This window comes from Schizophyllum commune, assembly GCF_000143185.2.
Source record: "Schizophyllum commune H4-8 unplaced genomic scaffold SCHCOscaffold_1, whole genome shotgun sequence".
Lineage (NCBI taxonomy): Eukaryota > Fungi > Basidiomycota > Agaricomycetes > Agaricales > Schizophyllaceae > Schizophyllum > Schizophyllum commune.
This window is the reverse complement of record NW_026089538.1, coordinates 2,740,987-2,760,519: the sequence shown is the minus strand read 5'-3', so window position 1 is coordinate 2,760,519 and position 19,533 is coordinate 2,740,987. Positions and strand designations below refer to the sequence as shown.

General features: G+C 57.4%; 8 protein-coding genes and 1 non-coding gene across 9 annotated transcripts; 7 read left to right on the top strand and 2 right to left on the bottom strand.

The window, feature by feature from the left end:
• The first annotated feature begins 59 nt into the window (after nt 1-59).
• SCHCODRAFT_02607194 (uncharacterized protein) lies at nt 60-1,252 on the top strand. The gene is made up of 6 exons (XM_003034972.3): nt 60-345; nt 396-417; nt 469-522; nt 577-714; nt 763-820; nt 871-1,252. The coding sequence occupies exons 1-6, from the start codon at nt 104-106 to the stop codon at nt 1,137-1,139; spliced, it is 783 nt and encodes a 260-aa protein (XP_003035018.1). The 5' UTR covers nt 60-103; the 3' UTR covers nt 1,140-1,252.
• Nucleotides 1,253-1,446: 194 nt separating this feature from the next.
• Nucleotides 1,447-2,850, top strand: SCHCODRAFT_02607191 (uncharacterized protein). Its single transcript, XM_003034973.2, has 3 exons — nt 1,447-2,450; nt 2,497-2,633; nt 2,684-2,850. The coding sequence occupies exons 1-3, from the start codon at nt 1,463-1,465 to the stop codon at nt 2,762-2,764; spliced, it is 1,206 nt and encodes a 401-aa protein (XP_003035019.1). The 5' UTR covers nt 1,447-1,462; the 3' UTR covers nt 2,765-2,850.
• A 220-nt stretch (nt 2,851-3,070) lies between these two features.
• Nucleotides 3,071-5,224, top strand: SCHCODRAFT_014169 (uncharacterized protein; the record flags this gene model as incomplete). Its single annotated transcript, XM_003034974.1, has 8 exons — nt 3,071-3,139; nt 3,220-3,459; nt 3,513-3,600; nt 3,669-3,895; nt 4,133-4,189; nt 4,239-4,350; nt 4,406-4,865; nt 4,924-5,224. The coding sequence occupies 8 exons, from the start codon at nt 3,071-3,073 to the stop codon at nt 5,222-5,224; spliced, it is 1,554 nt and encodes a 517-aa protein (XP_003035020.1).
• A 610-nt stretch (nt 5,225-5,834) lies between these two features.
• SCHCODRAFT_01085193 (ClpP/crotonase) lies at nt 5,835-6,924 on the top strand (the record flags this gene model as incomplete). The annotated part of the gene is given in 6 exon segments (XM_050340994.1): nt 5,835-5,960; nt 5,973-5,977; nt 6,108-6,337; nt 6,389-6,426; nt 6,483-6,603; nt 6,668-6,924. 6 exon segments carry the CDS (start codon nt 5,835-5,837, stop codon nt 6,922-6,924), a joined length of 777 nt encoding a protein of 258 aa, XP_050202986.1.
• A 158-nt stretch (nt 6,925-7,082) lies between these two features.
• Nucleotides 7,083-7,179, top strand: SCHCODRAFT_t14. Its single transcript has one exon. It is a non-coding gene; the product is annotated as a tRNA-Gln (tRNA).
• A 156-nt stretch (nt 7,180-7,335) lies between these two features.
• Nucleotides 7,336-8,763, top strand: SCHCODRAFT_02607177 (uncharacterized protein). Its single transcript, XM_003034976.2, has 3 exons — nt 7,336-7,374; nt 7,425-8,465; nt 8,516-8,763. Exons 1-2 carry the CDS (start codon nt 7,353-7,355, stop codon nt 8,459-8,461), a joined length of 1,059 nt encoding a protein of 352 aa, XP_003035022.1. The 5' UTR covers nt 7,336-7,352; the 3' UTR covers nt 8,462-8,465; nt 8,516-8,763.
• Nucleotides 8,162-12,566, bottom strand: SCHCODRAFT_02607175 (SPT16-domain-containing protein). Its single transcript, XM_003035802.2, has 16 exons — nt 12,454-12,566; nt 12,297-12,404; nt 12,162-12,246; nt 11,839-12,110; nt 11,581-11,787; nt 11,330-11,530; nt 10,990-11,279; nt 10,520-10,940; nt 10,299-10,469; nt 9,940-10,246; nt 9,776-9,891; nt 9,540-9,725; nt 9,195-9,484; nt 8,814-9,142; nt 8,516-8,763; nt 8,162-8,465 (listed from the first exon to the last, which is right to left on the bottom strand). Exons 1-15 carry the CDS (start codon nt 12,523-12,525, stop codon nt 8,636-8,638), a joined length of 3,183 nt encoding a protein of 1,060 aa, XP_003035848.1. The 5' UTR covers nt 12,526-12,566; the 3' UTR covers nt 8,162-8,465; nt 8,516-8,635.
• A 102-nt stretch (nt 12,567-12,668) lies between these two features.
• SCHCODRAFT_02607172 (uncharacterized protein) lies at nt 12,669-14,203 on the top strand. Its single transcript, XM_003034977.2, has 7 exons — nt 12,669-13,033; nt 13,087-13,098; nt 13,150-13,431; nt 13,492-13,616; nt 13,665-13,771; nt 13,824-13,875; nt 13,930-14,203. The coding sequence occupies exons 1-7, from the start codon at nt 12,893-12,895 to the stop codon at nt 14,009-14,011; spliced, it is 801 nt and encodes a 266-aa protein (XP_003035023.2). The 5' UTR covers nt 12,669-12,892; the 3' UTR covers nt 14,012-14,203.
• On the bottom strand, nt 13,933-19,413 carry SCHCODRAFT_02607169 (Sec7-domain-containing protein). The gene is made up of 16 exons (XM_050344253.1): nt 19,089-19,413; nt 18,674-19,033; nt 18,312-18,617; nt 17,623-18,257; nt 17,452-17,568; nt 17,382-17,402; nt 17,051-17,335; nt 16,784-16,987; nt 16,657-16,734; nt 16,492-16,606; nt 16,035-16,444; nt 15,356-15,982; nt 15,175-15,308; nt 14,883-15,125; nt 14,730-14,833; nt 13,933-14,678 (listed from the first exon to the last, which is right to left on the bottom strand). Exons 1-16 carry the CDS (start codon nt 19,366-19,368, stop codon nt 14,050-14,052), a joined length of 4,548 nt encoding a protein of 1,515 aa, XP_050202985.1. The 5' UTR covers nt 19,369-19,413; the 3' UTR covers nt 13,933-14,049.
• Nucleotides 19,414-19,533: the final 120 nt, after the last annotated feature.

Below are 19,533 nucleotides of genomic sequence, written 5' to 3'. Positions count from 1 at the left end.
GATGCAAACGAAGTTGATTTCGGTCAGAAAATACAGCCCACACGCATTTTCCCACGCCACCCTACTTGAACCATGACGCCGACGGGCGCTTACTACGATCTCCATGGCTTCCTCCTCCACTTCTCGCCTCTACACTGCCGATGGCACCGACCCTAACTCCCTTCCGCCCAAGGAAGACGGCTGGACACGCTTCGTGTGCATCTCGGATACGCACTCGAAGAAGTACAGCTATATCCCGCCGGGGGACGTGCTCCTGCATGCGGGCGACTTGAGCAGTCAGGGATTTCCGCATAGACTGCAGAAAACATTGGAATGGTTAGGCGAGCTGCCGCATTCAGTCAAGTGGTGCGTGCAATGTCAAGCCGAGAGGAGTAGCGACTGACGGTGTACAACAGCATCATAGCAGGAAACCACGATGTAGGCATGGCCAGAGGCGATCTCTAGACCTTCACTCACGCAGCGAGCTAGCTCTGCCTAGATGCGGAGATTGACCCCGCGGACCAGGAATACTTCGAGGACAGGGTGAGCACGCAGTGCTTCGAGGGAACGATCGAAGGGCGACTCACGAGCCTGCAGGATGGCATACCCCTGGAGAGGGTACGCGAACGCATACGCAGCCAAGACGTCACCAGCAAAGGCATCCGCTACCTTGAGCATGAGTCGCTCACGATCACTTCTCCCACCGGTCGCCGTTGGAAGGTTTACGGCTCACCAGTGCGTATGCCCATCCTCTCTGTATTTCCGAGGCTGACGAGAACATAGGCGGCAGCACGATATTCTATCGGCGCCTTCCAGTATGAAACTAAGACCGAGGCAGAGGGTGCGTATCCCTCCCCTCAACTGCTCGCCGGGCTGACCTTCCGCGCGCAGTGATCTACTCCCGAATAACCGTGGACACTGAAATTCTCCTCACGCACACGCCTCCTTACCGCTTACATGACAAGACGAGACACGGCATACACGCAGGATGTCCTGTCCTAGCGCGTAGACTGCCTGACCTGCAGCAATGCCGCTTGCATGTCTTCGGTCACATTCACGAGTCTTGCGGCGTGAGCATCGACGAGAAGGGGATGGTGTCAGTGAATGCGGCGCTTGCTCGAATGCACGGGAGGGTCACTGTCGTGGATCTCAAGGATTGAAGCTGAGCTGGTTACTTCATGGACTGTATGGACTGTCGCGCTTGTACACCTCACTTGTACTGATCGTCATTCCAATGAGCAGACTGGTTTGCCAAGCACGCCGGCCTTCTTCTTTGCCTGTGAGCTCGCGGTCAGACCCTTCTTCCACCTTTGAGCTGGCTCGTTGGTATGCGGGCTGACGTGCTGAATGCTCAGTCCATGCGGCCGATATCTTATCTGATTGCCCAGGCCCATCGGACAGCGGACCGACAGTGAAGGGCAGAAGCTAGCGCCTTACGCCATATCAGGATTGGTCCATCCTCTCCTTCCCTCCTACGCCCACCATGTCCGCGCAACCGCAGTCCCAGTACGCTGGCTTCCGCCCAGAGACTTTTGTCGCGCCGCCTGAGCAGGACTTCCTCCTCCCGGACAACACGCCCGTCCATGTCGTCGCGGACGAAACCTCCATCGCGATCTCGCTCGCTGGCGCAACCTCACCGACGATCGTCTTCGAAAAGCAGGAGCGCACGCTTCGCACTAGCCCCCACGGGATCGTGAACGACGATCGCGCCGAGCACGCGCCTGTCCTACTCGTCAAGGCCCCCGCGCGCGCCACCGTGGCGCGCGACGATCTCTGGGCCGCGCTATATGCGCTGTGCATCCGTCGGTACGAGGACGACGTGATCCCCGCCGCGCTCGACGACTCGCTCGAGAATGTGGACGATCTCCTCTTCTACCTCACGCAGACTGGCCTCGCGTTCTCCCCGCCCGACCGTACGGGCCCGCGCGACCTGCTCATCATCCGCGCTGCATTCTGGCAGGGTGCCGGCGCTCCTGTCTCGCGGCACTGGCTCCGGGATCCCATCCCCCACCCCTCCCTCTCCATGACGCCCTTCCCGCGCTTTACCTCCTTCACGCGCGCGGAGAACGTGTGCACGACACACCCGCTGCGCCCGCCCAAGCCCGCGCCGGGCAAGCTCATCTACTCCCGTTGGATCTTCTCCCTCGGCGAGCAGCTCACCTTCACGCACATCGACGCGAGCAACCCGGAGCACTTCGAGGTGTACAAGAAGTGGCAGAACTCGGACCGCGTGAATGTAGGCTGGCGCGAGCGGGGGCCGGACGAGAAGCACCGGAAGTACCTGGCGGACAGGCTCGCGGATCCGCATATCATGGGCTTCTTGGTGTCGTGGAATGGAGAGCATGCAGGGTACGGGGAGATGTCGTGGGTGAAGGAGGACCACATGAACTCGTTCGTGGGCGGGCTGGGCGACTATGACCAGGGTACTCACCTGCTTATCGGAGAGGAGAAATTCCGTGGGCGTCATCGCTGTATGTCCCTCTCCCTCTCTGTTATACCCTTCCTGACATTCTGTAGTCACTGCGGTTATGACTGCCATGAAGCATATGTGCTTCCTCCGCGACCCTCGTACGGAAGTCGTCGTCGGCGAGCCGCGTTACGACCTGCCTATCATCCCGCGTCTTATCGCTTACCTCCCGCAAGAGTTCAACAGAGTACGTTACCTGACCATTGGCAGATGCAGTTTGCTGATTGCTTGTTCCAGGAGTTCGAGATGCCTCACAAAAGGGCAGTGTACTTCGTCCTACGCCGCGAACGATTCTTCCAAGCAGCGATCCTATACTAGAGAAAAAAGGTGTCTGTATAACTTTATCTGTAAATAAACAATGGTCAAAAGATAGACGTTTCAAACGACAGCGTCTCATTGAGTTCTCGATGTCCTGCTTCGCCTTGAGGATGGAAGACATGATGACAGTGTACACTATAGGTTAAAGTCTGAGTCGAACATGATGACGCCCACGTGCACTCATCAGCGATCACGCCGCATCCGATCGCTTTTCCGGAACGCTCGCGCTCATCGACCCTCGCGCGCGTCCTGCAGACCCATTCTCCTCATTATTTATTCGAGAAGCGCGACTCTCTCATCGAAGTCATGGCAGACGCGCAAACGGCCCGCCTCTGTGCACAGATCATCAACTCCCACTTCGGTCCTTTGACCGCGGTGAGTCGCCTATTTCCCCTCGCGCTGGAGTTCCCCTGCTCATCATTGCTCTCCATCACCTTATTCCGTCATCTATCCAGAAAGTCGCCGATGCCCTCCTCACCCGCGGCCGGCTACCTGTCCCCCAAATCGTTCGCGCGACTGGCCTGCGCCCGCGCACCGTACGCGCCGCCTGCCTCGTCCTCCTGCAGCACAATGTCCTGTGGTACGCGCTCGATCCAATTGACGGCGAAGTCCTCGAGATCAGCCCCGAAGAGTGCATGCTGCGCCTGAGGTTTGGACGCGCGGTGTGGCAGGCAGGGCAGCTGTTCGGGCAGGCGGTGCGTACACCATTGATGAGTGCGCGACTTTGGCTGACGCGCGCTAACCGCAGGGCTCAGATATCGTGCAACTGGTACTTGACCATGGGAAGCTCCGGCCACCACATATAGTGGAACAGCTATCTTTGTCCAGCCCCAAGGGTGCGTGCGCCCTCTACCATTGCCGGGTGGCGCGCAATCTCACTCACTGACGCCCTCCCCCATCCCAGAAACCTCCCTTCACCGCCAAACCCTACATAAGCTCGTCACCCTCGCCTATCTCAAGCCCTCCACACCCAAACGGCACCTGTCCCCGCGCGACAAGGCCATCAAATACGAACTCGAGGAGAAGGCGAAGATCGCGGGCTTCCCCACCGCGAAGGAGTTAAGGGAGGCGAAGGAGGCTGCGGTCGCGAGATTGAGGAGGGAGGAGGATGAGGATGCGGCATGTGGGCTGGTGCGTGGGTTGCGAGGCTTGATTGTAAGGGGGCAGGGCTGACGATACAGGGTCGCAGAAAAGGAAAGCGAGGGATCAGCCGGGTTATAGGCCGGCGAAGATTAGGGTGAGTGGTGTACACGGTGCATCAGGAGGGTCATGCGCTAATGGCGAGTAGAAACGAGAAGACGAGGAGGAAATGGAGGTCAATGTAAGTGCGGTATGCTCGGTGCTGTTTTCGCACCTGACAGCCTTTAGGACGAAGTGTACTTCCGAGTCAACTTTGACAAGTTCAACACGCATATTCGCAATCAGGTACGGAATTATGGCGTGTGAACCGCTTGTGTTTGCTCATAGTATACAGTTGATAGAGAAAGCTGCAAGAGAACGGTTCAATGAAGGCGCTGCTGCTGTTATGCGCGCTGTCCTGAAGGCCACCGAGTCTACACAGACCAGTTTGACGGAAGAGCGTTCAGGTGGGATGCCAAGTTACCGCGTATCATTCATCTCATCTGACCTTTACCCTCGCAGACGCCGTGTCCATCGGCAACATCATCCTCAACATCCCTGAAGACGCTGACCTCGCATCCGGCCTCGCCATCTCCGCCTCCAAAGCCTCCAAATCCACCTGCACAAAACACTACCTCCACCTCCTCGCCTGCGCCGACAACCCCACCCCCACCGGCCGCGCCTCCGCCTTCCTCTCCTACGGCTCGAAGATCCAGGCAGAATTCGGGCTGATTGGTAGACGACTGAGACGACATGTTCTGGAGGCCTCGGCAAGAGAGAAGCACGGGCCGAACGGACTGAGGGTGGTTAGACTGTTGCTTGGGAGCGGAAAGCAAGACGACAAGCAGGTCGCGCATGGGGTGATGCTGCCAGCGAAGGATGTGCGGACGGTTCTCGCGGCGCTGGCGGCGGACTCGCTAGTGAGCACGCAGGAGGTACCGAAGACGGCGGATCGGAATCCGACGAGGACGTTCTACCTTTGGTGTGTTCACTATAACTCGCAACATCGTGACCACTCCTGACGACTAACACGCTCATAGGCACGTCGATCAGACGAAAGCGTACACTGTCCTCCTTGGCGAGCTGTACAAGACGCTGTACAACATTGGGGTGCGCCGGCAGGCGGAACGGGAGGAGCCGATGGTGCGGGCGGTCCTGGAGAAGCGGCAGCGGACGGACGTGCGGGCGGACGAGAATTTGCTGACACGGCTCGACCGGGAGATCTTGGGCGAGTGGGAGCGGAAGGAGGAAAAGCTGACGGTACTTGAGATGCGCGTGGAAGAGTGCGTGTTTCTGTTGCGGGACCTCGGCGTGCTGGGGTCGGAGGAGATCCCCGTGTAGAGTCTAAGAGGCTCGAAGGGTTGGGCACGGAGAGACTTGGATGTATTTTAGTGCGTGTCGTGTCGATGGGAATGCTGTACAGCTGAGCCAGGTCGCAGCTACGAAGTGCCGGGTGTATGGGTGTTCCTGCAGGTTCGTCGTGGTGCCCTGCATCCCGCACAACCCACGCTTATCAGATTATACAGCATGCTGCGGTTTATCAAATCTGATTAGATTGCGCGTGATAAGATACCTTCCGATTAGATCCTGCCAGGGCGGGTCGCCGTGCTGCGTCTTCCGTTGATCCCGGCTGGCTCACTTGGTTGGCGCAGGCCGAGCCGTCGGTGGCTCGAGGGGGATGGGCGCATGGACGGCAACCCTGTTGGGCCCCTTGTGCGCGCGAACCAAGCCGAATCGCGGTGGCGCGATCGGCGATCTGTCATGCGATCTCGGCTTGGGCTCTGAGCCATCTCGCGCTCCTTCTGCACCGTCAGTCAATTGGCGTGCGCGCATGCGTGCCCCGCCTTTATAGTTCACGCACATGCCTGTCTCGACTGTTTCCCCTTCTCCTTCCTCTTCATCCCACCCCGTCCCCACCATAGGGTCCGCTCTCTCCCGCCCGCCCCCGCCGATGGCCCCAGACCCCGAACCCGCCGCGCAGGCGTACTTCCACAAAGTCGCCCAGCTCAAGGGCGTGTATGGGATCGCGCTCAACCGACCCAAGTCGAAGAATGCTATCTCTGTTCAGCTGCTCGAGGTGGGCGCGCCGCCCTCTCCCCGCCGAGCACGCCTGACGAGCACTCTATAGGACCTCGAGTGTGCTATCGAGCAGGCGATAGCCGAGCCCTCGTGCGTTGTTTGCTTCTCTTGTGCATCGCTCTTTACCTTACCCCATCCCGCCCAGCGTCCAATGCCTCATCTTCCATTCCTCGACGCCGGGCTGCTTCTGCTCTGGCGCGGACCTGATTGAGCGACGTCAGATGTCTGACGCGGATGTGCATCGCTTCCTCGCCAACCTGCGCCGCGTCTTCAGTCGCATCGACCACCTCGAGTTCCCCTCTATCTGCGCCATCGACGGTCCGGCGCTCGGCGGTGGGCTTGAGCTGGCGCTGACGTGCGATTTCCGCATTGCTGGTCAGTGCGGCGTCTTTCTCGTCTCGTCACTAGAGCTAATGCGAAGGACAGCCCGCAACGTGACAAAAATCAGCTTTCCAGAAACTCGCGTAAGGGCTTCCGGCTGGTGCTGCTTTGCATCTATACTGATTGCTCGCCTATGTAGCTGGGTATCATCCCAGGCGGCGGCGGCACGCAGCGCGCGCCACGCCTCATTGGCTTGACGAAGGCCAAGGAGCTCATCTTCACCGGACGCGAGCTCACCGCCGCAGATGCGCAGGAGCTTGGTACGTTATCATTCACGCCGTGGTTGTCGTAGCTGTCGTAAGCTGACCGCCACTGACTATATAGGTCTTGTCGACTACGTTGCCGACCACACTCAAACGGCATACGAGCGCGCCCTCCTCCTCGCCGCCGAGATCGCCAAAAGCGCACCACTCGCACTTCGCGCCGCCAAAGCCGCCATCTCGCGCTCACTCGAGTTTTCGTTGGACGATGCCTTGGACTACGAGCGCTCGTGCTATGAACCGCTGCTAAAGACGCAGGATCGAACGGAGGCGCTGGATGCTTTTAGGGAGAAGCGCGCGCCGGTGTTTGTAGGGAAATAGATGGGTGGTGAGGTAGAAGTAGGAGGTAAACTGTGTTGTAATATTATTCTTTTGTTATGCTCACAAGGGTGTTCGTGTATCGCAGGAACGAAAACTGTGAGCGCTAGCGAGTATAATAATCCAGCGAATATGAGTGACCTTAACAACTTCGCGCTAACGGCTCTGTAGTGTAGTGGTTATCACCCGGGATTCTGATGAAAGCCATAGGCCTGTGTCGGTCTTCCCGTGACCCAGGTTCGATCCCTGGCAGGGCCTTCATATCAAGGCTGTTTCACAGTTTTTCTTCTTCCAAACACTGCCTGCCTAGATGCCTTCGCGACGATGATCTGGGAAAGACTTTTTAAAGATTGCGACGAATTGTCACGGTTGGGTCCCTCACATGACACATCGCATCTTCGGGAAATGCCGTCAGTTTCATCAACTCAACCATGACCATCATAGAATACGAGGGTGAGGAGAAGACACGTCGTTTTAAAGTCCTACATGCTGATGATATGCAGGTCCTGTGCTCGCGGCGTTGCTCGCTGCAGCATTTTCCTGGGTCGGGCGCCTTGCTTTGCCCCAGATGCAAGCCCTCTTCGTGGCGCTGTGGAAGGAGTGCCCGACAGCTAACGATGGGTCCTCGGAAATCCACCTTATAGCACAGGCAGAACGTCTAGTTTGCGCAGCGACATCCCTCGTGAACGCTATCCCAAGACCTGCACTCACGTATTTCTTCACCTCTGTCGCCGCCCCGCTCGTTTTGTTCCCCATCCTCGAGTCTACTCGGCCGGGCGTCCCTGCGCACCTCTCCCGCCCTGTTGTTGCCTTATTGTTCTCCCACGTCCTCCTACTCCCGCTCTCGATACCTCTCCATGCCCTGCTCTTCCTCATGCGCAGCCGGTCCTCTCCTCCAGCTCCGCTCGCGCAGGCCCACGCCGAATCCGCCGTCTTCGGCTTCCTCATCGGCCCCGCGGTGCTCTCCGGCGCCATGCTCGCGCTCGACGACCCGGGCGTAACCGCCGTCTGGCAGTTCGCAGGCTTCGTGAGCGCGGGCGCGCACTACGCGCACCTCCTCGCGCGAAGGGCGACGGAGTCGGGGTATGAGCTTGTCAGGGGTGCGCTACTGGCAGTGTTCATGCTCTCGTCGTCCTCGCACATCGCGCTGGCGGCGGAGGTGCTGGGGGATCCGGGAAAGGTTGCGGACGTGGTGCTGCCGACCTTCGGGGTGACGCTGGAGGAGCGGGCGCTGGATGCGCTCAAGTGGACGGGGATTGTTGGGGTGGGCTCGACGGTGCTTGCGACGCTCTCGTTCGCGGACACTTGGCAGCAGTTGCTTGGGCTTCTCGGGTGGTATGTCTTCGCGCCGCCTTTCGCGGGTCCAGCAGCTGCTATCACGGGTACGCTGCTCTGGCGCGAATCGCGTACGCACCCGGCCCAAGTCGTCGCTCCTACTCTGGACAAGCTGGCAGTCGCAGAGCAACCTCAAGGCGACTCGGATGCACTCGTGCCGTCCACAAAACCCGCGATAGATCTCGAGCCGAGATTCGAGTTCTAGCAGTGTACGCACGTCGTTCTCAAATGCCTAGCGAATCTCACACAACTTGGACAGCAGGATCTACAATAACATGCCTGAGAGAGAAATATGATACAGGGTGTTCAGATAGCAATGTCACAGCCAAATAGAATGCGAGAATAAGGGGCAAGGGAGGTCGGAGGGGGTGCTTGCGCGTCAACGTCTGCCCTTCCCGTTGGCCTTGCCGTTGACAGGTGCCTTCTTCTTTGCACCACCGTTGACCGCCTTTTTCTTTGGCCTGTCGTCGTCCGAGTCCGGCACGTTCTCTGCGCGCTTCTTGTCCGCTGTCAATGCAATCAGTGAACATCCTCCACAAAGCACGCTATACACTCACACTTTGCCGCCTTCCTCTCCAGCTCGTCCCAGTCATCGCCCTCGTCGCTGATGTCGCTCCCGCTATACGATCCACTGTCGCTCGCGCTCGCGTCGTCGCTGAAGTCGCTCTCGCTGGCACTCTCGCTCTCCTCGAATGCTTCTGACTCCTCAAACTCGGACTCCGTGTCGGACTCGCCCGATGAGCCGTCGTTCTGCGCGCCCTCGGGGCCGCCGAGGAACTCCCAGCCGCCCTGGAGGAAGAACTCATGCGGGTCCTCGTTGATGTGCTTCATGATGGGGCCCCAGTTCAAGTTGACCGGGCCCTCGCTCATGGGTATGTCGACAGAGCTACGAGGACTTGTCAGCAACGGGGTCGGTCAAAGCGTGAATGTATGCTTACTCTAGCCAGTTCTTCACATCGTCCATCGCCGACGATGATATGGAGTTGATGTGCAACGGTGTTCGAGTGTAGTCCCGGAAGATGAAGACGAGATCGAACTGCTTCAAGCCGTACTGTACACGCTCGAGGGACGCAATCTCGATCTCGGACAGGGTGACGACGAGGAATGGTGGGTCCGTCAGGTGGACCAGGCATTCCGTTGTTGGCTGCAGTCGTACGGCAGAGCGGAAGGGCACACCCTCGAACGAGAGTTCACGGAATGGAATATCCAGCTCAAAGGTGTCTTCAATCTGTACAGACGGTCAGCATTGTAATCGGTCCAAGGCGAAAGGAAAAAGCACTAACAGATGTAGCAGCGGCGTCCGCGATCTTCTCCGCGAAGCCCTTCACCTCCTTGTTGAGTTGTTGCCGGCGCTTGCGCTCCTGCTGTTCCTGCTCGATCTCGTCCTCATCGCCGTATCGATGCTTGCGCTTCCGGTTGCCTGTCTCATCGAACTGGACGTCGGTCGCTTCGCGGAAAAATTGGATGTCCTGAAGACGATGAGATGGTGCACGCGAGACGAGGTTGATACCGGACGCACCGTCGCTTTCCTCTTGCCGACCATGATGGGCGCTTTGAGGTGGAAGTGAATGATAACGAGTAGTTCGTGGTCGCAGGGCTGGAAGAAGAGGTGCTTGACGTTGTTGAACAGGATATCTGAAAGCAATCAATCCTGCGCCATACCAGCGTGCGACGCCGACATACCTATCCTCTGTCCGATCGGCGACACGAAGCGAACACCGTTCTGGTGAATCTCGACATCACCCGGCAAGCGCTTACCGTCCAACGCAGGTCGCACGAACATATCGGGCATACGGACTGGTCTCCGTCCCTTGACCTCGACGAGTTTGTCCTGGTCGATGACGTCTGCCATCTGCTTCCGTTGCTGCTCGCGCTTGTTGGCCTCCTTCTTCAGCTCGGTGATCTGCTTCTGGAGGTTGTCGAAGCGCTGGCCATCTGGCGAGCGGAAGGAGACGGATCGAATGAAGGTGGCATCGGGATTTTCGAAGGGCTGCACGAGCGAAGATCAGCATCAATTATGGGTCGGGTTGAGCAGCACGCACCGTGTCCTCCTTCTTCCCTGCAAGCTGGCCGGGGGTCTGGAAATTGATTCGGAGGTATGTGAACTCCCCCTCGTCGTTCTTGCTGACATTCTTAATAGTGTTCACATGGAACGGCACCGCGAACCCATTGATCGGCAGAATGACTGTCTGAGCCTTACGATCGACGAAGACCTGATGAAGGCATGAGCGACGAGTTGGCACCCAAGAGTCCAGAGACTCACCCTCAGACGCTCAACCTCTGGTGGCAACGCCATCTCACCCTTGTAGCTCTGGAACTTCTTCCAGGTCTTGTCCTCGCCGCCCTTGCCCCCGCTACCGTGGCTGTACCGCTCTAAGCCATCATTCTGCACCTTCTGATGCAGCTCGCGCTGGTGCTCGATGAATCGCTGTAGGTGGGACTGGTCCTCCTCCTGCTTCGCACGGCGCTGATTTCGCAGCACCTTTCCCGCGACGGTCTTACTCTTCAGAGGCGTACCGTTCGACTTCGGCTGTACGGGCGGCTTGCGCTCGCTCTTCTTGGGCTTTTCATCTTCAGCGGGGGTGAGGAAGAAGAGGGTGTCCTTGGTTGATCTTGCGCCTTCGGTGAGGAGGACGGACTTGTTGCCATCGACCTTGATGGTGTCGGCCAGCTGCAAGGCATACCTGCTTTTTGATTAGTATGGAAAGAAGGCAAGGATGAGCAACGACGCACTTCTGCCCGTTCTTATCGACTAGGTCGGTGAAGCCCAAAGCAAGGTTGAAGACCATGTTGGACTGTATGGTCCGGTTGTTCTTGCCGGACAACAGGAAGGTCGGGTCACGAAACTCGATACCCATCGAAAACCCAACGTTCTTGACGAAGTGCTTCTCCAAATCGGGGCTCTTGTCGCGCACGTAATCTAATGCGTGCTGGTAGACATCCTTAGCAACGACGCCGTCGCCAATTTTCGACAAGAGCTCATTTTGCAGCGACAAGAGCAGGTTGTACTGCGCTTCTTGCTCCTAAAGCAATCATCAGCAAGCAGATCACGCCGAGTACAAGCAGCACGCACGGGTGTAGGGTCGACGATCCATGTCCGACCAACGTTTGCTGCATAGCCCTTGTATCGAAGGGCAAAGGCCGCGAGGAGAACACCTTTGTGCGCGATGTTGTCGCCTGTGGAGATGGCGCTGAAGCGAATGTCGTAGCCGGTCGAACTTGACTTCGAAATGACTACCGGGGGGTAACAGAAGTCGACAACACTGAAGTCAATCTGATATGGAGTTCAGTGATCCACTGTTTGCTACGTAGCTTGCCACGTACATCTTGCAGCCCTTTGCCCTTGCTCCAGACCCTCATATCCGGAGCCTTCGCATTGTCGCCCGGGCCCGAGCCTAACCGTGTCTCGATCTGCGCCGCGAAAGCCTCATGAGATATCTTCGCTTCCTTATCAAGGATCATCTCGAGCTTGGTGGCGACGTGATGGCGAAGAAGGGTGGAGGTCAGATTCGCAGCAGTCGTAACCAATTTCTGAGTGAAGTGAGGACGCGCTGTTCGTGGCATCTCGTGAAGAATACGCACCATTTCCTCCTCATCTTTCACGGCGAGTAGGGCAGAGACTGCATGCGCAATGTCCACGAGTTCCGGCTTGGAGGAGGCTGCGTCGACGGCCTTGTTGAATTCGCTGACGAGCCTGCCGTTCGGCTGCTCCTTGAGCAGGGCCCCTACGCGTTCTTTCGACGTGTACAGCTTGACAAACTTGGCCAAAGAGTCATTGGGGGGATCCTTTGGCTTAGGTACGGGCAAAATCTCGATGGGAACTGGGGTTTTCTCTAGCTGACCGAGGATCCTGGCTGCGGGTGGCGTAAGATTGACATTGAACATCAAGGTGTTCTGTAACGCACCCTTGGAAGCAGAGCATAGGAAAGTGATCTTTTCCTTCTCGAAGAAGATTATGGTGGAGGGGAATTCGTAGACGAGCAGCCATTGCTTCATAAGGTTGAGCGATCGGTGTCGGGTCTTCCTGCCACAGTACATACCTGGAGCGACATCCCCTTCGAGAAAAAGTCATCATCTCCATCGCCCGCCGGGAGGATTATAGCATCCGCATTTGCTATGCTGCTGAAATCGTTGTTGGGAGTCGCGTTCTGCGCGTCTCATCAGCCGAACGCGTCGTTCCAAGATCATGGCGCGCACCTTCCAGGCATCAAGGAGACGCTTCAAGTGCGCGTTGAACAGCTCCTTGTTGAGCGTGGCTTTGTTCGCCATCGAGACGGCAGGAGCACTGGACAAGGTATACGAGGCCAAAGCCCTGGACGCGCTTAAGACGCGAAATTTCAAATTCCTGTCATTTGAACTCCGCCGTCCTTTTGTGGCGCAAGGTGGCGTTCATCTGGCTTGGTCTTTCGTCCGCTCATGTCCGCTGTCGATATTCTTTGCCCAATGTATCTTTGTCCTTTCTGTTTCGATTCGCTGGCCTGTCCTTTACTCTGATCCAACAGATGTGGGCTTAGCGTTACCGAGCGTGTTGCGACCCTTTTGGACGGCAACTGCGGGGAGATAGCCTGCCGTACCGACTTGTCCCCGTCTTGCCCTGAACCATCATCTTGATTGAACTGTGGACTTCTCTAAAGCCATGACCAGCAGCGTCTCTGGCGATGGCTATGAACTGCTCTCCTCTGACCCCAGCAATGCCGCAAGCGGACAGACGCCGACCCCCACAAGCCAGCCAGGGGAGGCAAGGAAGGGAGATGACTTCGCGAGACTAGCTGCATTGGTATGTGCAAATGCAAGCGTCACTCAGTATCGCTTCTCATCGAATAACGGCAGGCTATGGGACCTGTAAGCAAGTCAATCGTGTCTTTTGCGTATCGGCCTTATCACGTCCTGTAGTGCCTCGTTGGCATCACGGTCCTTGCAGTACTCTTCAGCGGGCCTTTCTCCGCTGGATGGTTCGCCTGGCATCCTCCATTGGAATCTATTGGCGTGGCGGCGATGATCTACGGCGCCATGCTCCTACAACCGACCTCTACCGCCCAGGAGAAGGCTGCCGGTCTCGCCAAGCATCAGCTCGTAATTCTCTCGGTCGGCCTTCCTTCTGCGCTCCTCGGTGTCCTTGCTGTCATGTACAACAAGTACGTCAAGGACAAGCATCACTTCACTAGTTGGCACGCCGTAAGTTGGACTCTCAATAGTCAATCGCACATGGCAGGCGTTTGACGCAACCACGCTCAGAAAATCGGCATCCTATGCACGATATGGCTACTAGTGCAAGTTGCTATCGGCGGCGCCAGCGTCTGGTATGATGGACGCGCCTTCGGTGGGGGGCTGAAGGCCAAGAAGGTTTGGAAGTATCATCGGTATGCTTTCTTCCTGACTTGCCCGCAAACTGTCTGAAAGGCGTGCAGGATATCAGGGTACATCCTCTTTACTCTGCTGATGGCAACCGTCCACCTGGGCGGACAATGGTCAGGATGGGGCAAGCGCAATGTCTCGCCCATCCTTCGCGCCATCGGTACGTCCGCTGCTTGCTCTCATGGGTACGGCGCCACTAAGACGTTGAGTAGCGTACTCTCTCGCTCCCCTAGTCCTCATCACCGCCTTATTTATACGTGCAAGGTTTGTTCACCCTATCAGTGGGATTCTTATCCATGTTGTTCACTATTTCTTCAGACCGTCCAAAATGGATTCTGACGCAGTGTATTCGTTGTATATGCAGTACTGTATCCGGGGCAGTGGCAATAAGTTACGATAGGAAAACACATCCACGCACTACGCTGTCCGGACACGGGTTCAAGTGGTAGGCTCAACCGGTGTTTGAGGCGTCGATGATGGTTTCGCAACCGGCTCCGGCGCAGGAATCACCTCCCTCAAGAACCCAGGCAAGAACCTCTCCATCCTGACTTGTGTCGCATTCCATAACGTCTGCTGCCCCTCGGTCCGCTTATCCTCCTCTCCCTCGTCTGCCGGCGGCGGCACCAGAATACCCGTCGCGTGCATTACCAACAGCACATTCTTCAGGCTCTCCGGCACCGCCTCGTACAGCTGCTCGCCCTTATCCGCGTTCATCAGCCGGTCGAGCAGGTCGAGGATCTCGATCCACAGAATGCGCAGGTCGCTCGTCTGGCTGTCGCGGACTTCGAAGTGCATGAAGGCCTTGCAGAGGAGCGCAGAGGCGCGCAGCCGGGTCTCCTGCATGCCGCGCGGGTCGCGCTGGAGGACCTCGGGCTTGAGGAGCTCGTCGAGGAGGGGGAAGAGAATGCGGTTGAAGACGTCCTCGGTTTGGGTGTCGGAGATGATGACGTGGGGACCGAGAAGGACGCGTTGGAGATGGGCAACGGCGTTGTGCCGGATCTCGCGCGAGGGGTTGGTGGATTGGCGGCTGAGCGCGCTGATGAGCGGCAAGCTTAGCTGCCTCCAAGCTGTTCGTTGGTTCAGTATGGTGGGTGAGGTCGTAGTAGGATGCTACATACCCAGCTCGGGTGACAAGCTGGCAGCGGATGCGACGGAAGAGATGTGTTTCTGCAACTCGACCATGAAGTCGACTGCCTTCTTGCCGCGGTCAATCACGGGTGAGCTGGGTTGCGGTCAGCGTCAAGGTCCGCCGTAACGAATCGCTGATATACCTTGCTGCGCTGACTTGCTCTCCCCTCCTTCCACGGTGTTGTGGCAAGTCAACCTTCTGGCCGGCGTACGTCGCAAACTCGTCGAGCAACATGACAAGGCTAGAAAAGCTGTCCACAGAGATGGCTTGCGACGGTCCGTCCGTCAAAAGACTGGAAACGAGCTCAAAGCATTCACGACCGGCTTCGGGGTGCGAAATGGTCGAGCGAAGCAAGGCAGACACAAGGCTCCATTCCGTTTGCGACCTGTTCAAGAGTCAGCAATCTACTGCAGACTATGACAAGAATGCCATACTGGATAATTTCACCATGCTTGCGCACGATGAGGACAACACCGGCGACGATTTGCTCTGCAACGGAGTTGGTGACAGTGCGCGGTAGACCAGCGAGCAAGTCAAAGGAGACGTAGATTTGGTCGCGCAAAGAGGGCTAGGGGATCGTCAGCATGCCGCATCACATTGTACCAAAGGACATACCGTCACGGCCAGGATTAAACAAATTCGCAACAGGCCAACGACCGCCCGTTCTACAAGTAAAGCGCTGTACTGCGAAGCGGATGATAGCAAGGCTGACAAGTGGCCGAATACGATGGGCCAAGTCTCTTCGATGTACTGCGGGGCCTGGCACGCAATGCTGACCATGGTCTCCAGCAAGAACACCGACGCTGGATCGTACGGCAGCGTGAAGGGTTTGCCATCCTCTGTGACCTCCTCTGGCGCCAGCTTCAGCCTCGCTACAGTCCGCTCATGCGCGAGCGCCTCCAATGCTCTCACAGCCGCGATCAGCGCGTCGAGGTCGAGCTGCATGATCTGGCTGTAGAGCTCATCGAGCCGGCACGACGCAATGCAGTCGATTGTGCAGAGCGTGTTCTCGACGTCGGAGTCCGTCGCGTCGGGAACGAGGGCTTCGTTGCTGGCGCTGTAGGGCGTCATGAGATAGGAGGAGAGTGCGGAAAGGAGACCGCCGTCGCCGCGAGCGGCAGGTCGAGGTGGTTGGGCGCCGCGGAGGGGGATCATAGAGACACCGCCGAGGAAGTCCTCCATTTGCAGCATGCGAGTAGGCAGCAGGGAGTGCAGGAAGAGGTTCTGGAACATCTCGAAGATCTGCAAGACGTGTCAGTTCGACATGAGTGCATCTCGCTACACGTGGACTGACCTGCGTCCACCCTTCGCGTAATGCGTTGCCATTCCCATTGACAATGTTGAACAGCACGACAGCTGCCAACTGCCCCTTGAAGTTTGTCCCAAAGTTGACTGACAAGCCTGACACAGTCACCGACTGCCCATCGAAGTCGACCACCGGGTAAATTGGCACCTGCGCAGGCAGGGTATCAGGCAGCAAGCTCGTCGCTTGCGACAACGAAACCACGACGTAGTCGAAGACGTCTGGCAGATTGAACTGCCCAGCCAGCGTCGCGCATTGCCTGAAGCCTGCAATGGCACGCTGAATGATATAGTCGTCGTCGAAGCTGATGAAGGCATAGGCAATGGTGGAGATGACGGGCCGCCAGACGGTCTTGAACATCTCGAGGTCGAAGGCGTTGGTGTTGCAGATCATGAACTCGCCTGCGGTGCGTGAGAGAAGGGTAGGCAGGGGGACGAAGAAGACATACCTGCCACACGAGACCGTGTCAACAGCTCCTGCCAGGCGTGCTCGAACCCAAGCTGGCCGGTATGCTCCTCGCTCATCACGATCTCCTGCTTTCGAATGTTCTCGTAGATCCTGCGCTGGAGTCGCACTTTAGTCAGAAGCTCACGGACATAGGGACATCGCTTACCAGATACTCCTCAGTGAAGTCCTGTCCATCGTTGACGCCCCGCAAGTTTTTTGAGTAGTCCTCAAAGGTCATACGTTTCTGCTCGCCCGTCAGCAGAAAGTTACGACATGTAGCTGGTACTACGCACCCGAATCTGCGGGCTATGCAGATCTGTGTTCAGCATGATGATCGAGAACGTGAGCACGAAGATGGGGTCGGCGCTCTTGAAGTCTGGTGGCCCAGACGCAAGATACGTCTCCGCGAATATCTCCGTCACCCGCGAAATTTGCTGCGACTCGCCAGGCAGGCGGAAGGAGTTAAGCAGTTCTCGCACAGCGTCGGTGATGTCTTTCTGAGGATAGCCATGCGCATCAGCCCCATTCATACAGAGCACATACGAAAAGCAGCGACTCACTCCCTTGAAGTCGATCAAGCTCATGAACGTCTTCAACAAATCCAAGTTTTCTGGCTTCGCCAAGAACTCTCCGAGGACTTTCTTGTCTATGCGGTTGCAGCTCTTGAGGAACATTGCCAAGCTCTTGTTCTTGTCGACCGTGTCGGAAAGGTCCTGGTAGATGAGCTTGTGCTCTTCCAAAAACGCGATCCCGGCTTTGGGCTTGCGGTTGAATTGGGCGGCGCCAGCGAGGATGAGCTTCTTCTCGGCCTTTGTCTGCAGCAAGGAGTCGATGGGTGGGTTGTTCTGCGGAAGGTTAGCATATATCTAAGTATAGAAGAGGTGTTAGTACCTCAGGCCATGGTTGAGCTTTCTATGGGTAATGTCAGCACGCAGAAACTAAGGGAAGTGAAGCCACAAACACCCTGCCCCCGTGTAGCCATGTCGTTGACGAACGCAAGCAGCAAGTCCAGGCAGAGGTATTGCGTGTTCCTGTGCTGCACGTCGATAGGTATATTGGGATTTGATGGGTATACAGCCTGCACGCTCATAAGCACACAATCTCGACGAAGCGCGGAGGTTCAGTCTCATACCTTGGTCAAGAAATCGACCAGTCGCTCGAACACATTCTCGCAGTTGATGTCGCAGTCGTAGTTCGTGTAGAGATCGACCATGAAACTCGGGTGTCTTGATATCTGCCCGAGGGTCTCCAGCATGAGCCCCCGTGTCTCGCCACGAGCTGGCGGTACCATCGGCCTGGGAGGCGTAGCAGTCCCGCCTTCAGCATCCGCGGCAGGCTCTTGAGGGCCGATAGCCGGAGTGCCCGGCCTCGGGGAGCCTATCCTCGGTGTACCCGCCAGATGTGAATGCTGCGTCTTGTTCGGAAGGATAGGCGTCGCTAACCGGTCGATAGAAAACGTCAGGAACAGCTCTTGTTGCAGCTTGAGATGCGGGCTCATGGTGACGAAAAGTGCGGTGATAGTGCGGAGGGCGGAGTGGAGGACGTGCATGTTCTCGGAGCGCGCGAGGAGGAAGAGGTACTTGCAGCCGCCGTCGAGGACGAGAGCTTCGAGGGAGGGGAATAGCATGATGCGGGGGCCAGCGGCTTCGATGGCCGCATTGAGGATGCTGAGAACGATGAGACGCGTCGAGTCGGTGTGCGATTGGTCGTTGGGGTCGAGGACGTTCACCAGGACGCGCAGCAGCTCGATAATCGACGGTAAGCCATCTGTGAGGTTTATTAATCCATGCATCTTGCCAAGTATAAATGATTCCAACGTACATTGTGACCTTGAGGTAGACGCCTGCATAGCAGTTACACTCTCTGATGGTTGTGGGATTGCGTCCTGCGATACTTCCTGCCCTGACGTCTCTGGCTCTGGAGAGTCGACCGGTGATTTCGCCGGTGTGAGCGCAGCAGCTGGACCACTAGACGCGGATACAGATAACTTGTTTTCGCCGTCTTGCGCATCGGACTCTTCTTCAGCAAGCTTGCGTTCCTCTTCCTCCGGATCGAGTGTATGCAGACGCGAGAACACTGTCCGAACAAGGAGTTGCATCGCGTTCTCCGCGGATCGTCGCAGGACCTCTGCAAACCAAGTCAGTGTCGATAGTCCAGCATGCGTTCGAGTTCTGATCACGCACCACTCAGACGCATTTGACAACACGTCGTCAAGACCGTCTCCAGCATCTCACATACCTCCACATCGCCAAGGACATTGCCCATACTACTGCACATACAGTCCTGGATCACTGTCATGATCTTGAGCAGTACGACCTCATCTCCAGACGAGTCACTAGCTTCGAACTTGCAGTGCGACACCGTATTGCTGAGCTCCGCGAGCGCAGACTCCAGGTTCACTGAATTGGGCGAGATGAGCCCGCAGAGGAAGAAGTTGTGCAGCGACGAAAGCGCCGCGGAGGTGATGGGCCCCGTAGACAGCGGCGAGCGTATGATCGCGAAGAAAGGGGCCAGCAGCGTCGTCAGTGACATTCCTGAGATATCTGCAACGATCCCTCGTTAGCGTCTATGCGCACTCATTACACGCCAATAACGCACCCTCGACCTCCCTCACCGCGCGCTTCACCTCCTGAAAGCCAGCCATCAGGTCCGCCTCGCGTGTCCCCGTCCCGGGAGAGTGCGCCGCGGCCGTGGGCGACGCGATCCGGAGCCCGAGCGTGGTGCCGAGGGACGTGTCGCGGGCGTTGAAGAAGTGAGTGGATGTCGCCCAGCGCGAGTTCTTGCGCATGACGGACGTGACGGAGAGGATCTCGGAGAGAAGAACATGTTTGTGGGGGACCGCACTCGGCGGGAATGTGGTTAATGGGGCCGTCGACATCGTCGTCGACGTCGGGAGCACTGTACACTTGTCCGCCGCTGATCGACGACACGTTGGAACGCGTCCGGGCCGTACGCCCCGAGTTGTGGGTGCCTTGCTGGACTTCCCACGTTCGACTTCAAAGTTGCAGCCCATCGAAAGTCGCATTGTCCTCCCAGCGCAGCA

What these genes read in the sequence shown, in the direction of transcription:
- SCHCODRAFT_02607194 (XM_003034972.3), top strand. Translation starts at nt 104, where the DNA reads ATGGCTTCCTCCTCCACTTCTCGCCTCTACACTGCCGATGGCACCGAC. An exon ending in CTGCCGCATTCAGTCAAGTG is followed by an intron (nt 346 to 395) that starts GTGCGTGCAATG and finishes GGTGTACAACAG; the next exon opens with CATCATAGCAGGAAACCACG. An exon ending in AACTAAGACCGAGGCAGAGG is followed by an intron (nt 821 to 870) that starts GTGCGTATCCCT and finishes TTCCGCGCGCAG; the next exon opens with TGATCTACTCCCGAATAACC.
- SCHCODRAFT_02607169 (XM_050344253.1), bottom strand. Translation starts at nt 19,368, where the DNA reads ATGTCGACGGCCCCATTAACCACATTCCCGCCGAGTGCGGTCCCCCAC. An exon ending in TACGCGAAGGGTGGACGCAG is followed by an intron (nt 15,983 to 16,034) that starts GTCAGTCCACGT and finishes CACGTCTTGCAG; the next exon opens with ATCTTCGAGATGTTCCAGAA. An exon ending in CAGCTTGTCACCCGAGCTGG is followed by an intron (nt 14,679 to 14,729) that starts GTATGTAGCATC and finishes ACCAACGAACAG; the next exon opens with CTTGGAGGCAGCTAAGCTTG.
- SCHCODRAFT_02607175 (XM_003035802.2), bottom strand. Translation starts at nt 12,525, where the DNA reads ATGGCGAACAAAGCCACGCTCAACAAGGAGCTGTTCAACGCGCACTTG. An exon ending in CCTATGCTCTGCTTCCAAGG is followed by an intron (nt 12,111 to 12,161) that starts GTGCGTTACAGA and finishes CGCCACCCGCAG; the next exon opens with CCAGGATCCTCGGTCAGCTA. An exon ending in GCCGATCGGACAGAGGATAG is followed by an intron (nt 9,892 to 9,939) that starts GTATGTCGGCGT and finishes GATTGCTTTCAG; the next exon opens with ATATCCTGTTCAACAACGTC.
- SCHCODRAFT_02607191 (XM_003034973.2), top strand. Translation starts at nt 1,463, where the DNA reads ATGTCCGCGCAACCGCAGTCCCAGTACGCTGGCTTCCGCCCAGAGACT. An exon ending in ATTCCGTGGGCGTCATCGCT is followed by an intron (nt 2,451 to 2,496) that starts GTATGTCCCTCT and finishes GACATTCTGTAG; the next exon opens with TCACTGCGGTTATGACTGCC. An exon ending in TCCCGCAAGAGTTCAACAGA is followed by an intron (nt 2,634 to 2,683) that starts GTACGTTACCTG and finishes TGCTTGTTCCAG; the next exon opens with GAGTTCGAGATGCCTCACAA.
- SCHCODRAFT_02607177 (XM_003034976.2), top strand. Translation starts at nt 7,353, where the DNA reads ATGACCATCATAGAATACGAGG. An exon ending in GACCATCATAGAATACGAGG is followed by an intron (nt 7,375 to 7,424) that starts GTGAGGAGAAGA and finishes GATGATATGCAG; the next exon opens with GTCCTGTGCTCGCGGCGTTG.
- SCHCODRAFT_02607172 (XM_003034977.2), top strand. Translation starts at nt 12,893, where the DNA reads ATGACCAGCAGCGTCTCTGGCGATGGCTATGAACTGCTCTCCTCTGAC. An exon ending in ACTTCACTAGTTGGCACGCC is followed by an intron (nt 13,432 to 13,491) that starts GTAAGTTGGACT and finishes AACCACGCTCAG; the next exon opens with AAAATCGGCATCCTATGCAC. An exon ending in AAGGTTTGGAAGTATCATCG is followed by an intron (nt 13,617 to 13,664) that starts GTATGCTTTCTT and finishes AAAGGCGTGCAG; the next exon opens with GATATCAGGGTACATCCTCT.